The sequence below is a fragment of the Syngnathoides biaculeatus genome, chromosome 18 (genome assembly GCF_019802595.1).
Source record: "Syngnathoides biaculeatus isolate LvHL_M chromosome 18, ASM1980259v1, whole genome shotgun sequence".
In the NCBI taxonomy this organism is placed as follows: Eukaryota; Metazoa; Chordata; class Actinopteri; order Syngnathiformes; family Syngnathidae; genus Syngnathoides; species Syngnathoides biaculeatus.
Genome location: NC_084657.1, coordinates 2896374 through 2916786, shown reverse-complemented (window position 1 = coordinate 2916786; position 20413 = coordinate 2896374). Strand labels below are relative to the sequence as shown.

The 20413-nt window shown below is 40.1% G+C and overlaps 1 protein-coding gene and 1 pseudogene across 4 annotated transcripts in view; one reads left to right on the top strand and one right to left on the bottom strand.

The window, feature by feature from the left end:
• Positions 1 to 1014: 1014 nt before the first annotated feature.
• Positions 1015 to 20413, bottom strand: part of LOC133491467 (C2 domain-containing protein 2) — a 30695-nt gene continuing 11296 nt past the window's right edge. For 3 of the 4 annotated variants that reach the window (XM_061802614.1, XM_061802611.1, XM_061802613.1), the window contains 11 exons: positions 18725 to 18844; positions 13356 to 13457; positions 13074 to 13190; positions 12046 to 12157; positions 6604 to 6712; positions 6443 to 6507; positions 6216 to 6331; positions 5965 to 6133; positions 5225 to 5466; positions 4886 to 5153; positions 1015 to 3222 (listed from right to left, as the gene is read on the bottom strand). In XM_061802614.1, coding sequence (XP_061658598.1) covers positions 3008 to 3222; positions 4886 to 5153; positions 5225 to 5466; positions 5965 to 6133; positions 6216 to 6331; positions 6443 to 6507; positions 6604 to 6712; positions 12046 to 12157; positions 13074 to 13190; positions 13356 to 13457; positions 18725 to 18844 — 1635 coding nt within the window. In that variant the 3' untranslated portion in view covers positions 1015 to 3007. The remainder of the gene's footprint in view (positions 3223 to 4885; positions 5154 to 5224; positions 5467 to 5964; positions 6134 to 6215; positions 6332 to 6442; positions 6508 to 6603; positions 6713 to 12045; positions 12158 to 13073; positions 13191 to 13355; positions 13458 to 18724; positions 18845 to 20413) is intronic. The other variant, XM_061802612.1, reaches the window with a different exon arrangement.
• Positions 1802 to 1920, top strand: LOC133492342 (5S ribosomal RNA; annotated as a pseudogene).

Sequence of the window (20413 nt, the reverse complement as noted above, 5' to 3'; positions counted from 1 at the left end):
GTCTTTATGCAGCTGACGACCTCACACAGGTGCATCTGATTCAGGATAATACATGGAGTGGAGGTGGACTTTTAAAGCCGGACTAGCAGGTCTTTGTGGGTCAGAATTCTCGCTGATGGACAGGAGGTCAAATACTTATTTGCAGCTGTATCACACAAATTGTTCAAAATAAATCATACATTGTGATTTCTCTTTTTAGATTATCTCGCTCACAGTGGACATGCACCTATGATGAAAATTTCAGACCCATCGATGATTTCTAAGTGAGACAACTTGCAATATAGCAGGGTGTTCAAATACTTATTTTATTCCCTGTATGAATGAGTAAGTAAATGTTATTTATATAGTGTTACCTCTATTTACGAACATCTCTAGTAACGAAAAAAAAATTGAGGTTACGATACGCCTCCTCGGACAAATATTGTCTCTAGTTAAGAAGGAATATTCAGGATACGAAAGGAAAAAATAGGCCCGGACTTTGGAGCCCCCAAATTCCACCAAATGGAAAAATCATGTAAGTTGGTTTGTGTGATGTGATTGAGCTTCTCTCCCATTGGCTATCACTGTAGCATCTTCCTGGCATCCCATCGGCTCGGTGGAGTGTCACTCTCTAACCATGATGCACTTCTTCTGTCTTGATTTGTGTGGAGCGATCGCGCTGCTCTCCCATTGGCTACCCCTGTAGCATCTTCCTGGCATCCCACTGGCTAGGAGGGACATCAGTCTTTACCCACGAAGCTTTTCGTTTCCCTTGACCATCAACTGTCGCCAAATCACACGCCACTTTCTTCACTGTACATACTGTATGAGAACGACAATCAATACCACAATCCCGAACACTATTGTTGAAAATGAAACAATTTGACACTGTTAGGTTAATTCTGTAGCAGTAGTACAACTGATGTTTTATTTTTGTGCATAAAGATACCAACCACAACAAAAATTCACCAGCCCTTTTGTTTACTGAATGCTTGATAGTATCTTAGTGCAAACAGGTTACTCGACACTGCAAAATTCAAAACAACCTTTATTTTCAAGAAGCAGTACTCACTGCTAGTAGAGCATATACTGTGTTAGGATAAGGGTCCACAGTAAGCCTACCATTGAGGACACAGAAGTCTCCCAAACCATTTTCCGCAGAGGAATGTTGTCATGAAAAGCAAACGAGTTCCTAGAAATATCCACTGGGATAAACAGTGAAGTCGCAGTTTCCTTAGGTGCGTAGGCATCATGATGAGGCATTGGGGATGATATATGAACAAAGCTGAACGTCCATCTGTCAGCTCTTCCTCCAGTGCGCTGACAAGGGAGACAAAAGCTGAGCCCAAGAACGAGCTTGGAGCGCATGTGTGCCAAAATCTACAGAACTACTGTAAGGCAAGCGCTGCACATCGTTTAGCATCTTAATAAGAAGATGAAGAACAGTAGTTACAACAGTGTGCCGACACACCTTACAAGATCCCCGCCACCCCTCCCCCAAAATACAATCATTAGCTGGATTTCTTTTTGAGAAAATTAAATGTTCCAAGATACACAACATTAAAAACAATTCATTGTGGATGCGAATGAATAACCAAGCCAAGGAAGTATAGGATTAAAAAGAAAACTGGTGCATACAAAACACATAAAGCAGAGTTGAGTATGTCACAGTTGCAGGTTGAAGGTCACCGAGGGTCATTTTAGTGTACATTAATAATGTTTTGGGAAGACTCAATACATGGGAATTCTTCAAAACACATTATCACAAGTGTTGTGAGTTTGTATCTAGGATACATAACGTATATTATCTAACTGCTTATTGGCTTACGACCACGCTACCCTGAGAACACCCGATCTAGTCAGATCTCGGAAGCTAAGTGGGTTTGGCCCTGGTTAGTACTTGGATGGGAGACCACCTGGGAATACCAGGTGCTGTAAGCTTCTCTCCCCGCCGAGATGCAGAGGGGTTGCGTCAGGAAGGGCATCCGGCGTAAAACTGTGCCAAACTAATATGCGTTCATCTAAGATGACACGCTGTGGCGAAAGGAAAAGAAGAAAAGATTTAACTGCTTATTCTCACTTGGGTTGCGGGTGTGCTCGAGCCAATCCCAGCTATCTTTGGGTGAGTGTCACCCTGAACTGGTCGCCGGCCAATCACAGGACAGTTATAAACCATTCGCACACACATTCTTACCTCTGGGCAATTAAGAATCTTCAATCAATCTATCATGCATGTTTTTGGGATGGAGGAGGAAACCGGAGTACCCGGAGGTAACTCACGCAGGCACGGTAGGGATTTGAACCCTGGTCCTCAGAACTGTGAGGCAATTGTGCGCACTAGTCGTCTATTGTGCCACTATCTTGAAAATTAATTTTGCTATTTCATTCTAACTACTTGTAATGCCTGAGACTGATTTTGATTCTTTACAGATTTTTCCGTATCTTGCAAATCACTCACATTTGATGTACTGATTTTGGATTAAAAGAAATAACTATGAATTCAAACATGTTTAAATACCATATTTCGAAGTACTTGTGCAAAGAAGTACCTACCGGTCATCATATTGCTAACTTATGCTCACTCGCAATGCCTCATCTCCCTTTGTGAATATTTGGAACAGTCATTGCACCAAAATAGAAAAGAAATTGAAAACTGTGCAAATCCACAAATACCAGTCTGACCTTCATCTTTGGATTTGTTGATCCATTGCACGTAAACCATGGTTCACAGCAGGGATGGTTTACATTTTATACTCAACATCCGGGAGGTAGAGGCGAAGGCCCACATCAGTCCCTTCAGCCGGTACCAAGGCCACACAAGCAGTTTGAGAATGCTGCAGAAAACCAAACTGAGGAAACATGCAAATTACTATGCTCTGAAAAACCATGATATGCCCACTCGCGCACACTTGCATCGGCTCAGTTTTTGTCACACATGATGCTTGGGCAACCATTGGAAGACATAAATCCCATGAATGTTGTACACAGTCCAAGTTTGAGGTGGTAGTTGTCAAAGAGGGAGGAGGTGTCATGCAGGTGGTTGCCCAGCTGAGGCAGAGCCATTGGCTTTGCTTCTGCTCTTGCGGCTGAGCATGCGGCTGAGCGTGGCGGTTTTGCTGGCCCGCTCCATGGTGGCAGGAGACTCCAAATAGACTAGGTCATTGTGCGATTGGCTCATTCCGGGGTCCTTGCGCTGGTGTCGCCGGCGGAAGAACAGCTTGGCGCTCTTCTGAAGGAAGCTGCCTGCGATTCAGAAGCGGAGACTTCAATCTTGGGACAAATGCTATAGCGAGATGAGGTGTTATTTTGTCCTGTGTTAATACAATCTAATGGCATGAAGTAAATGAATGCATGTTTGTACAGAAATCCTTGCTGTTTATAAGTAATTTAAAGTAAAATATACAGTGTATACTCACGTGTTTGTTTTTTGTTCAACTTTGGTATGTTTAATTGTCATTTAACAATAGACTAGACCGGTACGGTGTGTGTGTCTTTCGGCTTGTCCCTTTCGGGGTCGCCACAGCGTGTCATCTCAGATGAACGCACGTGATGCAAAATGTTAACATATTCCTGTTCAAATAACTTTTATATGGCTCTGTAAAAACTAATTCATTTTGCAACATTTTCAAAAAGAAATTGGCGGAAAAAATGTTCCAGGAGAGGAAGTAAAAAATTAAGAACTGAGATTTTGGGGTTGGATGTGTGCACACCCTCTTCGTACCGGGGATGTGGCTGTGTTCAGAATCCCGATCAAACCCATGTTAACTAGGCTCCGGCACTCCTGCAAACCTTGTGAGGATAGGCAGCTTGGGTAGCCACCCTAATTGTGCCGCTGGTGAACCCCAAATAAAAATCAGAAGTTTTATAATCTTTTCTGACATTTATTTTTTGTAACACTGACTAATATTTAAAACTGTTTATGACTCCCTCCACCTTAATTAAGGCACCAGTTGAGCCAAAGGGAAAAAAAAACCCCACCCTTAAAATACTTAATCTTAATCGTGTTATTGTATGTGTCAGTTTTATAGTACACTTCAACTGGAGTCCCAGATAGATGTACAAGTGAGTGTGACAACACGTGCTCAGAAATGCTTTGAAAAGTGTTTTAATAAGTTTAAATGTGTTTAAAGCATGGGAAAGGGGTAAAACTATCAAAAAAAAAAAAAAACAATTGCCGTGATTTATTAGTGATCGCTTCGGTTCAATGAGAGCGGGATGAAGTTGAAAAGAATTTTTGCAAAACATGAAATGGAAATGCTGTGAAATGAATACAATCTAACCTACTCAAACTACACACAACAATAACTACAGTAATACTGATACCATCCACAACTGGTAACTTACTCATCTGGATATGTGTGCTTAGCACTGCTTTCCTCTAAGATGGCAGTAATGGTAGCAAAGGAAAGACAAAAAAATAGACTGTAGAACCAAGAAATGACACACTTTGAAGATGCCTGACAAACCATACTGCACAATAACTGACAGCAGATGTGTACCGTTTATTGTAAAACTCTCTAGTATAATTCCCTTGAAAGCTATATGCTAATTACATTAGATTTTGTTTGAGTTACTTATCTATGGGATTGAACGTGCCCATTGTTATGAGCAGTCAGTTCACTTTTGTAATCACTGGCATCCTTCTGTGGTGGGATCACAAAAGAAAAACTTAGAAAAAGCAAAACAGGTCATGGAGGTCATCCTTAAGATCTTAAGTGAGCTGAAGAGTCAAAATGAGCTGGTTCTCATTTTCCTTACATCATACACAATGATGATTTGAAATCCACGTTTTGTGTGCCTTTTTTGGCACATTTCCCCAGAAATTTCTGGTTGAATATGAGTTTTGCGCTGTTTGACCTTGCCGGGTTAACTGTAGGAGAAAACAACAAATTGCAGTGTGTCTCACCTCTTCTCTTTTTGCAGCTGACCTCCGATACACACATGGAAAGTGAGGTATGATTTAAATCTTCTCCCGTGTGCGTCTCCCAATTCTCGGGCGGACAACCCACGCCACTGGGACCTTCCTCAGGTTCTGAACTGTCTGGGGGACTCCTGGTCCCCGACACAATTGCCGTGGTCATGTCCTGAGAGGAGCTTTCGTCTGACATTGAAGCATCCATTGCTGCAGCATAGCCTGCCATTAGAGCCAACTCATCGTCCTGGGACAATGGTGTCTGGGAGAATAATCATGGTCAAAACATACTAAATACGAGTGAACTCGGTAACTGGGCTCAGTCATCCTCACCTTGGAAATCCCAGAGATGATAATGGTACTCTTCTTCACTGGGGACCTCAGCTTCTGCTTGGCAGACTGATGAAGTTGTTTGATGGCCGCCTCAGCCACGGGGTCAGTGCCATTTAGCATCAGCAGCTCGGTGTCTGAAGAAGACAGGGCCTTGCTAACTGTTGATCCCAGCATTGACGTCTGCTCTGAAACACGCCGTTCTGAAAGCTTGGACTTGTGGGTCATTGCTTTTTGTGACGAATCTGAAGGTAAAGATGAATGACTTTAAGGTAAGTTGAATCTCTGACAGTTAAATTACAGTGCCAGTGGCTTAAAAAAAAATTAATTTCATCATTCTATCAAATCTATCAGAGTAAGACAACACAAAAGTCACAGAGTGTGATATGGTTGCTAGATAGGGTGTTCAGGTGCAAGATTCCCTTTGCATACAGGATATAGATGTGTCTCTGTAGCATGAATCCATTGCCAATGTTAGTTGCTTAACAGCATGAATACAAAGGCTGCCCAAGAGTGAATAATCAGTGACATGCTAACGTCGTCACATCATGGGGCTTGTTATCGCATAACCAATTAAAGCATTGTACTTACACAAACACACAACTCCAACACATTGACAACAAAGCTCAACATGGATACAGTGAGTCATAACTCATAGCCACTCATACTGTATCTCTGAAAATTTGTTCTCTAAATGTAAAATTACTTCATAGGAACTAATTATCCTCCTTTTACCATCGTACCAATGCTGAGTCCCGGAGGGAGCAACCGGCCTGGTTTGCTCTTGACTGCGGTGATGGTGGTGACCACCGTACCGCAGGGCATGACAGTACGGTCCATCTCCACTCTCTTGGCGGAGGCCGGGGTTGGAGGCAGCCAGGACCTTACCTCACTGGGATCCAAGTAGGTAAACTGAAGAATGGCATTCCCCACAGTTAATATGCTACAGCAGTGTTGCAGGAAAACCTGTGACAAAAGGATGTCGGAGTCTTACATCAGTAGTAACTGATCCTGTCACTACATCTTTGGTCATGAGTGAAAATGTTTGCTGTCCTTTAGGTTGCTTCCTAACGAGGTCAAAAGTCACTGACACCTGGCCCAGAATATTATCTGAAATAGGGAGACAACATATAGTTTTGTTAGATATACTCAACAGTGTGATGGTCACTGCAGGGGTACAAAACACCTTGAGTAAAAACAAGAAAAACATTTGTTTCTCACCCTCTTGAGATTGTCCATCATTCACCAGTAGAATATTAAGCTCTTTTGATCGGCCATTCAGTTCACTGGAGGGACACAAATATTAAGGGAGTGACAAAATACTCATTTGAAGACAGGAAGAGAGTACTCATTTTGTGGTGCTCGTGTGCTGTGAAATTTACAATATAAATGGCTGATCCCAAGCAGGATTGGCTGTGTTCTTCAAAATGGATGTATTAAACTTCTGCGGAGGGTCATCTAACTGCAGTATACACATAGGACTTACACTGCCTGCAATTAGAAAAAAAATATCTTTCAGTCTACATCAGAATTAGAACAATGGTGTGTGCAGCCTGGAACCAAGGCCAATGGTTCAGATCCTACGTGGAGGAAAGTAGTTACTTTATAACCTTTAGAAGTGCTTAATCTCAACAAATGGCAACAAATCAGTTCTTAGCCCCCTCCTGTTCAGCCTGTGTATGCTACCCTTGGGTCAAATTCTTCAAAACTTTAATTTTGTCTATCTATGCAGATAACACACATATTTCACATTGTCTCTAAATAATTACAGTTCAACTGAGGTTTTGTGTCACTGTCGAACGCAGATAATTATCTGGATGAGCCAAAATCTTCCTCGACTAAATAATAAATAAAACGGAGAATTGTTTTGTGAAGAAAAGATAAGAGGATTGTTATCAGTAATTACCTGGACTCACTATCTTTAAAAACCAAAGACCAAGTCTGAAACCGTGGTTTCGACCTGACTTTCAGCAGTCCCATCAAATCAATTAGAAAAACTGCCTTTTACCATCTGAAGAACATATTGAGAGTGAAGGCTTGCATGTGTCATGCAGACCAGGAGAATCTCATCCATTCTTTTATCTTAAGTAGACTTGACTATTGTAATGGTCTTCTAACTGGACCGCTCAAAAGGAGCATTAAACAGCTGCAGCTCATTCAGCATGCTGCAACGTGGGTTCTGACTAGAAGAAAGAGGTCAGAGCATCCATCCATCCATCCATCCATCCATCTTCTTTGCCACTTATCCTCACAAGGGTTGCGAGGTGTGCTGGAGCCAATCCCAGCTGTCAACAGGCAGGAGGCGGGGTACACCCTGAATCCAATCGCAGGGCACACAAGGCTCGAACAACCGTTCGCACTCACAATCACACCTAGGGGCAATTTAGAGTGTCCAATTAATGTTGCGTGTTTTTGGGATGTGGGAGGAAACCAGAGTGCCCGGAGAAAACCCACGCAGGCACGGTGCTAACATGCAAACTCCACACAGGCAGGGCCGGGATCGAACCCGGGTCCTCAGAACTGAGGCCAACGCTTTACCAGCTGACCCACCGTGCCGCCGAGGTCAGAGCATAGAACTCCAATTCTGAAGTAGATTTTAAAGAACCTCTACTGGTCCATACCGTATTTTCACGGCCATAAGGCGCACTTAAAAGTCTCACATTATTTTCCCAAAATGGACGCAGTATATAACATTATATAATATTATAATACAGTTTGTTTATGTTTGCACTGACTTCAAAAATCTGTAAATGCTGTTGTGTGGCTACTCCAATGTAGTACAACTGAAGTTACATTGTAAGTGTGCATGCTGGAGTATGTTTTATCGTGCCTGGGCCCAATAATAAGATGTGCCTTATGGTTGCACAAACACTGTAAATGGTTTAGGTCCTGAATACATGAAAGAAATACTTATGGAATACAAACCAAGTGGGGCTACGAGATCGACAGACTCGGATTAAATAAACAACATAGTAAAGCAGCATTTAGGTTTTCTGCTGCACATGAATAGAATAAGTTACCAACAGAGAAGATGTAATCCTGAATTGTGAATTCTTTTAAATCCAGGTTAAAAAGTTTTGTTCTTGTGCTCTTTAAAGTATTTCCACTTTTCAACGATATTTCTTGCACTATACATTTATTTAATTGTAATTTCATTTCCATTAAAAAAAATTACCTTGATTATTTTTGTAATTCAATACTTTTGATCATGTAGAGCACAATAAGTTACATTGTGTACGAAATGTACTATACAGATACATTTGCTTTGCTTAATAATAATTAAGTCTCCATGAGATGGTCGATGAAGCAGTGGACCAAAATCAAATACAGTGGAGAGCTTTAAATGGAAATGTACTGTAAAAGCACCTGCTAGACCATAAGCCAAAAGAATTCTCACAAGTGAAAGCTGTCACCAAAGTGGTTCTTTATATGAGGAGGACTAATGTAAGAGGATAGGTTAAGGTCGCAACATCGCTACCATTAAGTTTGTGCAGCTGAAAGCTATTTGGGAAAAAAAACAACAAGATCTTACACAAGATTTGCTGCAATGACTGGGAGCAGTCAATCATCTCAAAACTTCGCAAATTCAATTAATCAAGATCTTCATTATCAATACAGTGTGCTTGAGTATACATTTTTTGAGCTACTGTTTATTATCAACAAGACAATGTGTGAAATTTGTAAAAATTTGAAATTTGAAAAAAAACCCAATTTGTGAAAGCAAGAAAAAAGTAAAGCTAATATTTCCCAGTTGTAATCAGAATCCTCTTCATTGATACAGGTTTGCAATATAAAATTTGGGAGGCTGGCCTTTCTTCACTGTTTCAAAATGTTGCATGTGAGACCACGCATCTGTTCCTGCTTTTTCTGTTTCAAAGTCTTTCTAAACTTGGATACATTTTCTTTCATTCTGGGGGGGCAGACCATTCATATTCTTGTCCCTTGGAACTGAATGTTTGTGTTTGTATATTTTAATGTCATGCATGTACAAAGCTTGATGTAAAGCTCAATGTATAGCTCCCGGAAGTAGTTTTGTAATGTGAATTTTATAGAGGTAAAAGCGTATTTTACATGTAAATAGCCTAATGGTGAATAAAGATGAATAAAAATACAAAAAAAGCAAATGAAAAACTCAAGTAAAATTTGTACTTTACCAATATGTGCTGGCGTGTGACAGTGCTAGTGTGATTTTGCGACAGTTGATGGTCAAGGGAAACGAAAAGCTTCATGGTTAGAGAGTGACATCCCACCGAGCCGATGGGATGCCAGGAAGATGCTACAGTGACAGCCAATGGGAGAGAAGCTCAATCACATCACACAAACCAACTTACATGATTTTTACATTTGGTGGAATTTGGGGGCTCCAAAGTCCGGGCCTATTTTTTCCTTTCGTATCCTGAATATTCCTTCTTAACTAGAGACAATATTTGTCCGAGGAGGCGTATCGTAACCTGAATTTTTTTTTCGTTACTAGAGATGTTCGTAAATAGAGGTAACACTATATAAATAACATTTACTTACTCATTCATACAGGGAATAAAATAAGTATTTGAACACCCTGCTATATTGCAAGTTGTCTCACTTAGAAATCATCGATGGGTCTGAAACTTTCATCATAGGTGCATGTCCACTGTGAACGAGATAATCTAAAAAGAAAAAAAGAGAAATCACAATGTATGATTTATTTTAAACAATTTGTGTGATACAGCTGCAAATAAGTATTTGAACACCTGTCTATCAGCTACAATTCTGAGCTGTTAGTCCGCCTTTAAAAGGCCACCTCCACTCCTTGTATTATCCTGAATCAGATGCACCTGTGTGAGGTCGTCAGCTGCATAAAGACACCTGTCCACCCCATACAATCATCAAGACTCGAACTTGTAGCATGGCCAAGACCAAAGAGCTGTCCAAAGACACCAGAGACAAAATTGTACAACTCCACATGGCTGGAAAGGGCCACGGAGAAATTGCCAAGCAGCTTGGTGAAAAAAGGTCCACTGTTGGAGCAATCATTAGAAAATGGAAGAAGCTAAACGTGACTGTCAATCTCAATCAGAATGGAGCCCCATGCAAGATATCACCTCGTGGGGTCTGAATGATCCATGTAGCATCATGATTTGGGGGTGTTTTTATGCACATGGGACAGGACGACTGCACTGTATTAAGGAGAGGATGACCCCAGCCATGTATTGTGAGATTTTGGGGAACAACCTCTTTCCCTCAGCCACTGAAGATGGATCGTGGCTGGTTCTTTCAACATGAGAATGACCCGAAGCAAACAGCCAGGAAAACCAAGGAGTGGCTCCATAAGAAGCATACCAGGGATCTGGTATGGCCTAGCCAGTCTCCAGACCAAAACCCAATAGAAAATCTTTGGAGGGAGCTGAAACTCCGTGTTTCTCAGCGACAGCCCAGAAACCTGTCTGATCTTGAGAAGATCGGTGTGGAGGAATGGGCCAAAATCCCTCCTGCAGTGTGTGCAAACCTGGTAAACAACTACAGGAAACGGGTGACCTCTGTAATTGCAAACAAGGGCTACTCTGCGAAATATTAACATTGGTTCTCTCAGGTGTTCAAATACTTATATGCAGCTGTATCACACAAATCTTCATCTTTTCCTTTCGGCTTGTCCCGTTAGGGGTCGCCACAGTGTGTCATCTTTTGCATCTTCCTCTCTAACCCCAACTGCCCTCATGTCTTCCCTCACCACATCCATAAACCTTCTCTTTGGTCTTCCTCTCGCTCTTTTGCCTGGCAGCTCCATCCTCAGCACCCTTCTACCAATATACTCACTCTCTCGCCTCTGAACATGTCCAAACCATGGAAGTCTGCTCTCTCTAACCTTGTCTCCAAAACATCCAACTTTGGCTGTCCCTCTAATGAGCTCATTGCTAACCCTATCCAACCTGTTCACACCTCAGCATCTTAATTTCTGCTACCGCAAGTTCTGCTTCGTGTTGTTTCTTCAGTGCCACCGTCTCTAATCCGTACATCATGGCCGGCCTCACCGCTGTTTTTTAAACTTTGCCCTTCATCCTAGCAGATAAATCATTTTAAAAAAAATCATACATTGTGATTTCTGGATTTTTCTCTGGTGTCTTTGGACAGCTCTTTGGTCTTGGCCATGCTACACGTTCGAGTCTTGATGATTGTATGGCGTGGACAGGTGTCTTTATGCAGCTAACGACCTCACACAGGTGCATCTGATTCAGGATGATACATGGAGTGGAGGTGGCCTTTTAAAGGCGGACTAACAGGTCTTTGACGGTCAGAATTCTAGCTGATGGACAGGTGTTCAAATACTTATTTGCAGCTGTATCACACAAGTAAATTGTTTAAAATAAATCATACATCGCGATTTCTCTTTTTTCCTTTTTAGATTATCTCGCTCACAGTGGACATGCACCTACGATGGAAATTTCAGACCCCTCCATGATTTCTAAGTGGGAGAACTTGCGATATAGCAGGGTGTTTTCTTCACTGTATGCATGCAGACACAGTTACAAAGGTTTTTGATATTGGGTTAGTCGGTTTAATTTAAATTTGGAATAAAAAAAAAAATTGAACCCAGAAATATCTATACAAACAAGGAAATCAGGAAATGTCTTTGTATAGTCAAGCCCATACCTTCTGCAACTAGTAATTTTACAGAGTGAGTTTGAGACAATACCAATGATATGATTTTACTGAACTGAAAAATGCTCTGTCACTGTGATATGCATTTTAAGCAAACGTCTGCGGCCACAACATTGACAACCGAGTTTGGTTTGGCATTCATAAAACTGGGCTTATGAATCAGGAGTAGTCGGGCCCAATAATCTTACCTGCAGCATCTTCCTGCTTATTGAGCGTTACACGAATGTTTTTCACCAGCAGTTTCCATTCATGTGCGCGAGGAGGTTTGGGGGGTGAAAACACTTTGTTGCAAGTTTCCTGCTGAAAGAAAGTCCAGTGAATAGTGTTCTCTGAGTTTTTTAAATATGAAACCATATTTCTTCATTAAGTGGCCATTTTATTTACTCAGTTATTATTAACATCATGATTGTTATTACTGTTCTATTAGGCTGGATGAACACATTTTAGAATAATCAAGATATTACATATAGGTTATAATTTTCAACCCATACGTAAGAATGCTTTATTAAAATAACTGATTTCAATGTCTCAAGTGAATCCGCACCTTGGAACAAAAAAAGGACCATGAGGAAATGCCAAGACACAGCAGGTACAGGAAAAATGTTTTTGTCATCTTGTTACCCATGTCCTGTAATTTTAAAACAGATTGATACTAATTTAATTTAGAGATTCATATTCATGATCGATGCACCTATTTTAAGATCATTACAACTGTTAATTCACCATGTGATGTATTATCTAATGATGTCACCCTGTGGAGTTTGATGTCTATGGATTTCCTTTTATTTTTGCTTTGTTTGTACTGTGTGCTGCCAGTTCAGGTCTCTATTGCCCTACCTGGATAAAATAAACAAAGTAATACTGTACACTGTAACACAATTATCTACAATCTGAAATAATAGCACAGGGCAAATTCTTTGACCCTGGGTAGCCATGCTGCAGTAAATTACTCTTAAAAAGTAACAGAACAGAGTTAATGTGTCATCTAAAAGAAATAAGACGTTAATACTCCACTAAAGCTCTATACACTGTAGTTCCAGATAACTACATGTTTTCAGCAACACTAGAAAGGAAATCCGACGTTAAGTCAAGGCTATCAAACTGATGTTTGGCAAATGTTTTCTTGTAGAAATTAAGGTGTCCATAAAATCAAACATTGAGCATAACGTTTTGCCTGTTTGGCGCAATTAACATGAGGCATGATTCAACCACCCACCTTGACCTCAGAGGCCTGAGAAGGCTTGCAGCTAATTAACACAAAGGGTCGAGTCGAACACAGTATGTGCCTCAACTGCTCTTTCACTGTTGCCACACAGGAAGTGCTGACATTGTCCTGATAAGACAGACAACGGATGCAGCAGAGTAAAACTAAACACATTACTCCAACATGCATCAAACCTGACTTTCCCCATGAACGTGTATGGAATACAACTTTAAGTTTCTTTAATTTGCCGTCAAAAATTGATGCATCCATCCATTAACCACAGGAAGAAATTACCTGGATCAAATTAGGTGTTACATGCATCATATCTGTCTCCAGGTGAGAAATTCTCCAGCTCACTCTGACCTGATCTTCAGCTTCTTGTAACTGTAGCTCAAGCTGAGGAATACAGAGAGCAGAATATTAATGATCCCTGAAGGATGGGGTGAGGGGGTTACTGTCAGTCAGACCATGCTAATTACAGTACTTCCACCAACACTTGAAAAAAAAAAAAAAAAAAAACACCCCAAAAAAAAACAACCCATAAAGAACGCAAAAAAACCTTTGACTGTCCAATGCTCTGGCTGTCAAATGGGAGGCTACATAGATTTCAAGTAAATGTATTACTTCTTATAGCAATATAAAATAAATTAAATATTTTTGAGAAAAAAAGTCTTCTACTTTAAGATCGTTGTCCTGTATTTACAAATTCCAGTATGAAAAGATTCTTACGCCACATTTACACGTTCATTCCGGTCTACAAATTTGTAATTTGACTGTAAACAATATTCATGATCTGCAAGTCAGGAGTCTTGCTTTGTGTAGCGTATATTTACAGCATATGATATGAGGCATATTACTCATCCACTGGCATTATCTTAGCTCTTTGTTACTTAGAAACAAAAGTACATAGAATAAGTGAATTATATCTTGTTTAATTACCTGCAAAATACAAGTATATCATATTTTGATATGTCTCACACACATACACACACACACACATGCACACGCACGCACATGCACACGCACGCACACACACACACACACACACACACACACACACACACACAAAGACTTATTGGTAAATGTATAGCTTGTTTAAATTACACAGAGTATCAGTCAAAACTTTGGATAATCTCATTCTATGGAATACGGTGTGTCCAGGTATTTGAATTGTACTGCAAGTTCATATACAGTGGGTATGGAAACTATTCAGTCGCCCTTAAATTTTTCATTCTTTGTTATAGTGCAACAGTTTGCTAAAAACACAAGTTCTCCCAACCCCCCATTAATACATTAACACACACTACCCCATATTGACAGGAAAAAATTAATTGCTGACATTTTTGCAGATGTATGAAAAAAAGAAACATCACACAGCTATAAGTATTCAGACCTTTTGCCCAGTATTTGAGCTAATGCAGCCGTGAGTCTTTTTGGGACTGATGTTTTTCAAATTTGGATTTGGGGATCCTCTGCCATTCCTCTGTGCAGATCCTCTCCAGCTCTGTCAGGTTGGATGGTGAAAGTTGGTGGACAGCCACTTTCAGGTCCTTCCCAAGATGCTCAACATTGGTGGACAGCCACTTTCAGGTACAGCCCGATATCCTCAATCAGGTTTAAGTCCAGGCTCTGGCTGGGCGATTCAAGAACAGTCACAGAGTTGTTCTGAAGCCACTCCTCCGTTATTTTAGCTGCGCTTAGGGTAAATGTGTTGTTGGAAAGTGACCCTTCGGCGCAATCTGATTTTCTGAGTACTCTGGAGAAGGTTTTCTTCCAGGATATCCCCGTACTTGGGTGCATTCATCTTTCCTTGCAACCATTTGTCTTGTCCCTGCACCATGATGCTGCCACCACAAAGCTTCACTGTTGGGACTGTATTGGAATGGGGATGTGCACCGCCTATTTTTTCTCCACATACTGTATACCACTTGGAATTGATGCCAAAGATGTTCTATCTTTGACTCACCAGAGCATAGAATGATTTCTCACCATCTTGGAATCTTTCAGGTGTTTTTTTTTTTTTTTTTTAAGCAAACTTCAGGCAGACTTTCTTGTGTCTTTCACTGAAGAGAGGGTTCCGCCGGGCCAATCTACCATAAAGCTCTGAGTGGTGGAGGGCTGCAGTGATGGATGAGACTTTCAAGACCTATCTCCCAATTCTAGACTCCATCTCTGTAGGTCAGCCGCAGTGATCGTTAGGTTCTTCTTTATCTCTCTCTCTCACCGAAGATGTTCTCCCCGATTGCTCAGTTTGGCCAGATGGCCAGTTCTTGGAAGGGTTCTGGTCTTCCTAAACATCTTATTTTTAGGGATTATGGAGGCCACTGTTCTCTTGGGAACATGTAGAGTGGGTCAAAGCGTGTAACTCACAGTTCTGAGGACCGGGGTTCAAATGCCAACCCCGCCTACGTAAACTTTGCATGTCTTCGCCGTGCCTGCATAGGTTTTCTCCGGGCACTATGGTTTCCTCCCACATCCCAAGACCATGCAAAAACTGAAGACTCTAAATTGCTCATAGGTGTCCATGTGAGTGCATATGGTTGTTTGTGTGTGCAATGCAATTGGCTGGGAATCAATTCAGGCTGTACCCCACCCCCTGTCTCAAGATAGCTGGGCTAGGTCCCAGCACTCCCGCAACCCTTGTGAGGATAAGCGGCTGAAATAATGGATGGATGGAAGTTATATTCATATGGTTACTAATTTAGACTAGCATTCATCTTCTCGACTGTTCTAAAATTGAAAAAAAAAAGGTACAAGTATTGGCAAAAAATGTTAAATGAACTCAATAGGGATTCCATCTAGGCCAAGGGCCCATCCAAAATTCAAGTCAGTGTATCTTCATTGTTGTAGAAAATCGGGTCTTTTAGATGAGATGATATCTCATTGCTGTTTTGCCTTTTGAAGTTAATTTTAAAGTGTATCTGTTGGATTAAATGCATATTCTTATGTGAGGTGTTACATTTTTTACTCAATTCAATTTTCAAAATTTTGTTCCTCTTTTTCCTTATATGAAGCATATGATATTAATGTACCTCTCAAAACAGCTTTTCTGGTTTCCTACAACAGAGATGGGGATAAGCATTGGAGAGTTGTTCAGAAACTCATCCCATTCCTTCCTCACGAAAGAAACAAAATCCTGGTCTTTCAATTGCGATGTGTTGAAACACCAAATTGATGGGGGCCCCAAATTTAGATTGAGAGAAATTAGGTGCATGATTGCTAGTGATGATTGGATGTATTTTCGGAGTGTTTCTTTTTGCTGCCGAATTGTTTGAAAGAAAGAAATCTATTCTTGAGAAAGAGCAGTGAATTCATGAGAACAAATATCTTCTCTTTGTGTGTTTTTTCAGCCTCCATATGTCAATGAGATAAAGACATCCATATACTGCTCTAATAGATCAGAACATTGTGGCTGATTGCTACTTTTGACATCTTAGCGATCTATTAGGGGATTTAGTGGAAGGTTAAAATCACCTCCCATAATTATTATAAAATTTGCTAACAGGTTTAACAAGTGTGGGGAAAAAGCATGTGAAAAAGGTTGGATCATCTTTATGCACTAATAATAATGTCAACTGCACTTTGTGGCTGTCTACACTTCAAATTTAATTTGTACCATTTTAAGAGTGAAAATGATCCACTTTCAAAGAGGATTGACAAAGAACTCAAATGTGTGAAATTCCATTTAGTCAGTTTAAAAAGAGGAAAGTAACTCATAAAGGTGCATTCCAAAATTATAACCTCCTGCTAACAGATGAAGCAAAAGAATGGGAGCAAACACTTAAAAACTACAGCTGCCAATCGTGTCCCAGCATGCCTGAATTTTAGTCTCAGGCTCCAGAGTTGCCTGTGTAATGCCAAACACGCCAAACAAAAACCACATCAGACAGCAATGAGGACGCCGAGATGGATCCAAATAACAATACCACAGTCCAGACTCCCAAACTAGTCCACATAAACAGAAGGTACCCATAACAAAATAAACTATTTGTATATACTGTATTGTTCAACACGGTACTAAATGAAAGCTCAGAAAATTTGGCAGTAATCCCTTTTATCTTCACTGAATAGGATTAGAAATGGTTTAGCACTTCACATCACCTGACTGACTGACACAAAAGTGCCTGCTATTTAACAGTGTGCAATGTATTTGCATAACAATATTTAGACAAAAGTGTCACATGGATGTGCTCACATGCAAGATGTGGTACAAGAGTGAGTTGAAATGCCCACAGTTGGGTTCAATTGTGGTCCATGGTGTCAACAGCCAGTGCTTGTGTTCCACTTATCCACACACTCACAGCATGACATGTCAGGACCATTTTAGATAATACAGTATCGTGAAATGCTAACTGATGTTACATTGGATGGATGGGGTCTTATAAAAAAGGCTTTCTGACCTCTCCAGACAAAGTTGAAACAGTGAGAGCAAACAGTGAAACGTCCCTTCATAGTGATCTACAGTTCTAATCTTGACTTTAATTCTCTAGCCACTCACTCAAGTTGTATTTATGGTACAAAGAGCTCAGCAAGCACCGAGGTGTGACAAGCACCTTATTGGTTTAAAAATAATCTTGATACAAGTGGGTTAGCCTGCATAGAAGATCTCAAATTGAACCTAAATACGGGATGAAAGCTTAGTGCAGCTAAAATCAGACTATCCCCTTGTTGTTGAGTCAGATGTGGGAAAATAAACTAAGAACATATACACACTTGCATTGACAACTAATAAGCTAAATTTAGGAGGTGAGTCATCAACGTGCTAGCTATTTCATAATGCTAGTCAGCAAAGTGAAAATCAGCTGTTCCCAACCAACAGTGGAATATTCAAAGGACCAAATACGGGCATTGCAGATGCAGAATTATTATGATTATGCACCACTACAATGAATTGTAAAAAATGGAAAAAGATCAGACTGAAGAGTAAACTTGCAGCATTAAATTAAGACATTTCAGAAAAATTAAGTCTTTAGCCATTTTAAAAATGATGATTTTACACAAAGTAATGTACAGGTACCTCTATTTAGAGAGGCTCAAAAGTATTGTCCTAACTATGACTTTCAAAATCCGTGGCAGTCATTTGAGTAGCCTAGGTCCAGAGCACATAGACATCAGACAAACTAGTTTCCTCCCTTTTCCAGGCACTTGCAGCAGCAGTTTAGGACACTTTGCTATTGAAGATTATTCCATTTCTATGCTCTCCAAAAAAAAAAAATACGATTACGGTAAATACTTTTGTGCCACTAAAAATTGAAGTTTTCCAAATAAAAAGCTGAAATTCCAAAATGATACACGAAATACTTTAATGAAACAAAGCTAATATTGTAAGAAAGGTATTTTCGTCAGAATAGTTTTGGACCCATTTTTTTTTTTTAATTTAAAAAGTGAAACAAAAAGTTATGTGTTAATTATGCTAATATTTCAGAATACCATTTTATCACATGAAAAATGTGAATGACAGTTTTACAGGAAATGAGTCTGACAGTGATTGTGTTGAGACATTTGGGAGCTTTGCCAAGCCCTGTAACCATGTAATCTAATGCTAGTGCAAGGCAGCATGTCACCTTTAATAAGATTTAACACTAAACAACACTATTCACACTGTGTAAAATGGGACTATAGATTATTCTATTCACTATGGAAGTGAACATTAGTACATTTACCTCCAGCTCCAGTGGGGATATACACACTGCATATTTACAAGGATCTGCTGAAAAGGATGTGGCTGTGGACACACCAAGAGAGAACTGAAGCTTCTCACCGACCACACAACAGCAAGCAGCCTGTTAGGGGGGAAACAGCGAGCCACTGAAAAGATGCACATCTGCAAATGATAGAGCACTGTGTACTCCACATTGATTTACCAGAATCGATTTCATTTAAACAACTTCAAATGAGTGAAATTTGAACTGGTTGTAAACTCTGACCTGCTGATAGTAATATCATACCATGTCAAAAAATATGTTGCATACACCACAGTGTAGATTTTTGAATGTGGGATCATGAAATTAAATCAATTGCGATATGTGACTTATGTGACTTAAGGGCTCTTTATACACGTGTGCAGCAACTGTGCTGACATCACTACAGGTCTCCCAAAACAAAGTTTGCCTCTATAGTTAGTTCACTGTAACCCATGCGCGGAGCTTTGAAAATGTGCTCCAGTTTTTCCTCTAAGTCAGAGGTGTCACCACGATTGACTAGAATGACACAGTGTGGCGTTTACACAGCACCTTTTGGTCATTTCAAGTAGCCCTTTTTATTTTACAAATATATAAACATTTTGCAATATACAGTATTACTTTAAAATGTAATTAATATAAGTAAGTCAGGTTCATGATTTATAGCGCAAAGCCTTGCGCCTTAAGTGGTCATGTGCAAGGATGCAACCACGGCCACTGTGTTGGTGACCCCTCGTATAGCGCATTTCATACACAAGGTAACTCGATGTCTGCATGATTAAAAACATTTGAATACAAAGAAATAAAACAAAAAACACATTAAAAAAATATTTAAAATGGGGGAAAAATGAAATTAAATAAAAATACAATTAAAAATCATATAGTGCAAGAAATATTGAAAAGTGGAAATACTCCAAAAGCACGAGAAAAAATAACAGATTTAAAAAACATTCACACTTAGAGCTATCGTCACCTCTGTTGGGAACTTATTCCATTTTTGTGCAGCATAATAGCCAAATGGGGCTTTATCATGTTTTTTCATGTTTGGACTCTGTGCTTCACAATTTGACCCGAGTCTGTCAATCTCAGACCCCTTTTGGGTTTGTATTCCGTAAGCCTTTCTTTCATGTATTCAGGACCTAAACCAGCAGTGGCCAACCAGTCAAAGATCAACAACCACATTTTTTTTTAAACTGTGTAACGGCAACACGCCACATCATATACATGAAAAAGCCACACCATACACATGAATACGATTCCCTCCTCACACACACATACCTTTACTCAGACAAATTTGTTATAAAGGTCACACACCAACATGATGACAAAAATTGACACATATAGAGTACCAAGACCCCAAGGCAGTAATTTAAAAAAGATCAAATTGTGTGTTCTCTCTCACACAGACAAACTATCAGTTCAACCAAATCTTGTCTCTTATGTCACAACTCTCATCTCGTGCACCACTAAAATACTGACATGATTGAACGTCTGGGTGCAACTGTGAATCAGTAGCCATGCTAATGTCCAATATTTTCTCTTCAGTGTGGCGGGACAGTTGAAGGTCTGATACCATTTGTTTGGGATTTTATTTTTCAACACACATGATTCCAGCGACATCACAGAGGCATTTTTAAAAAAATAAAATCCCTTGCATTGTATAGCTTTTTG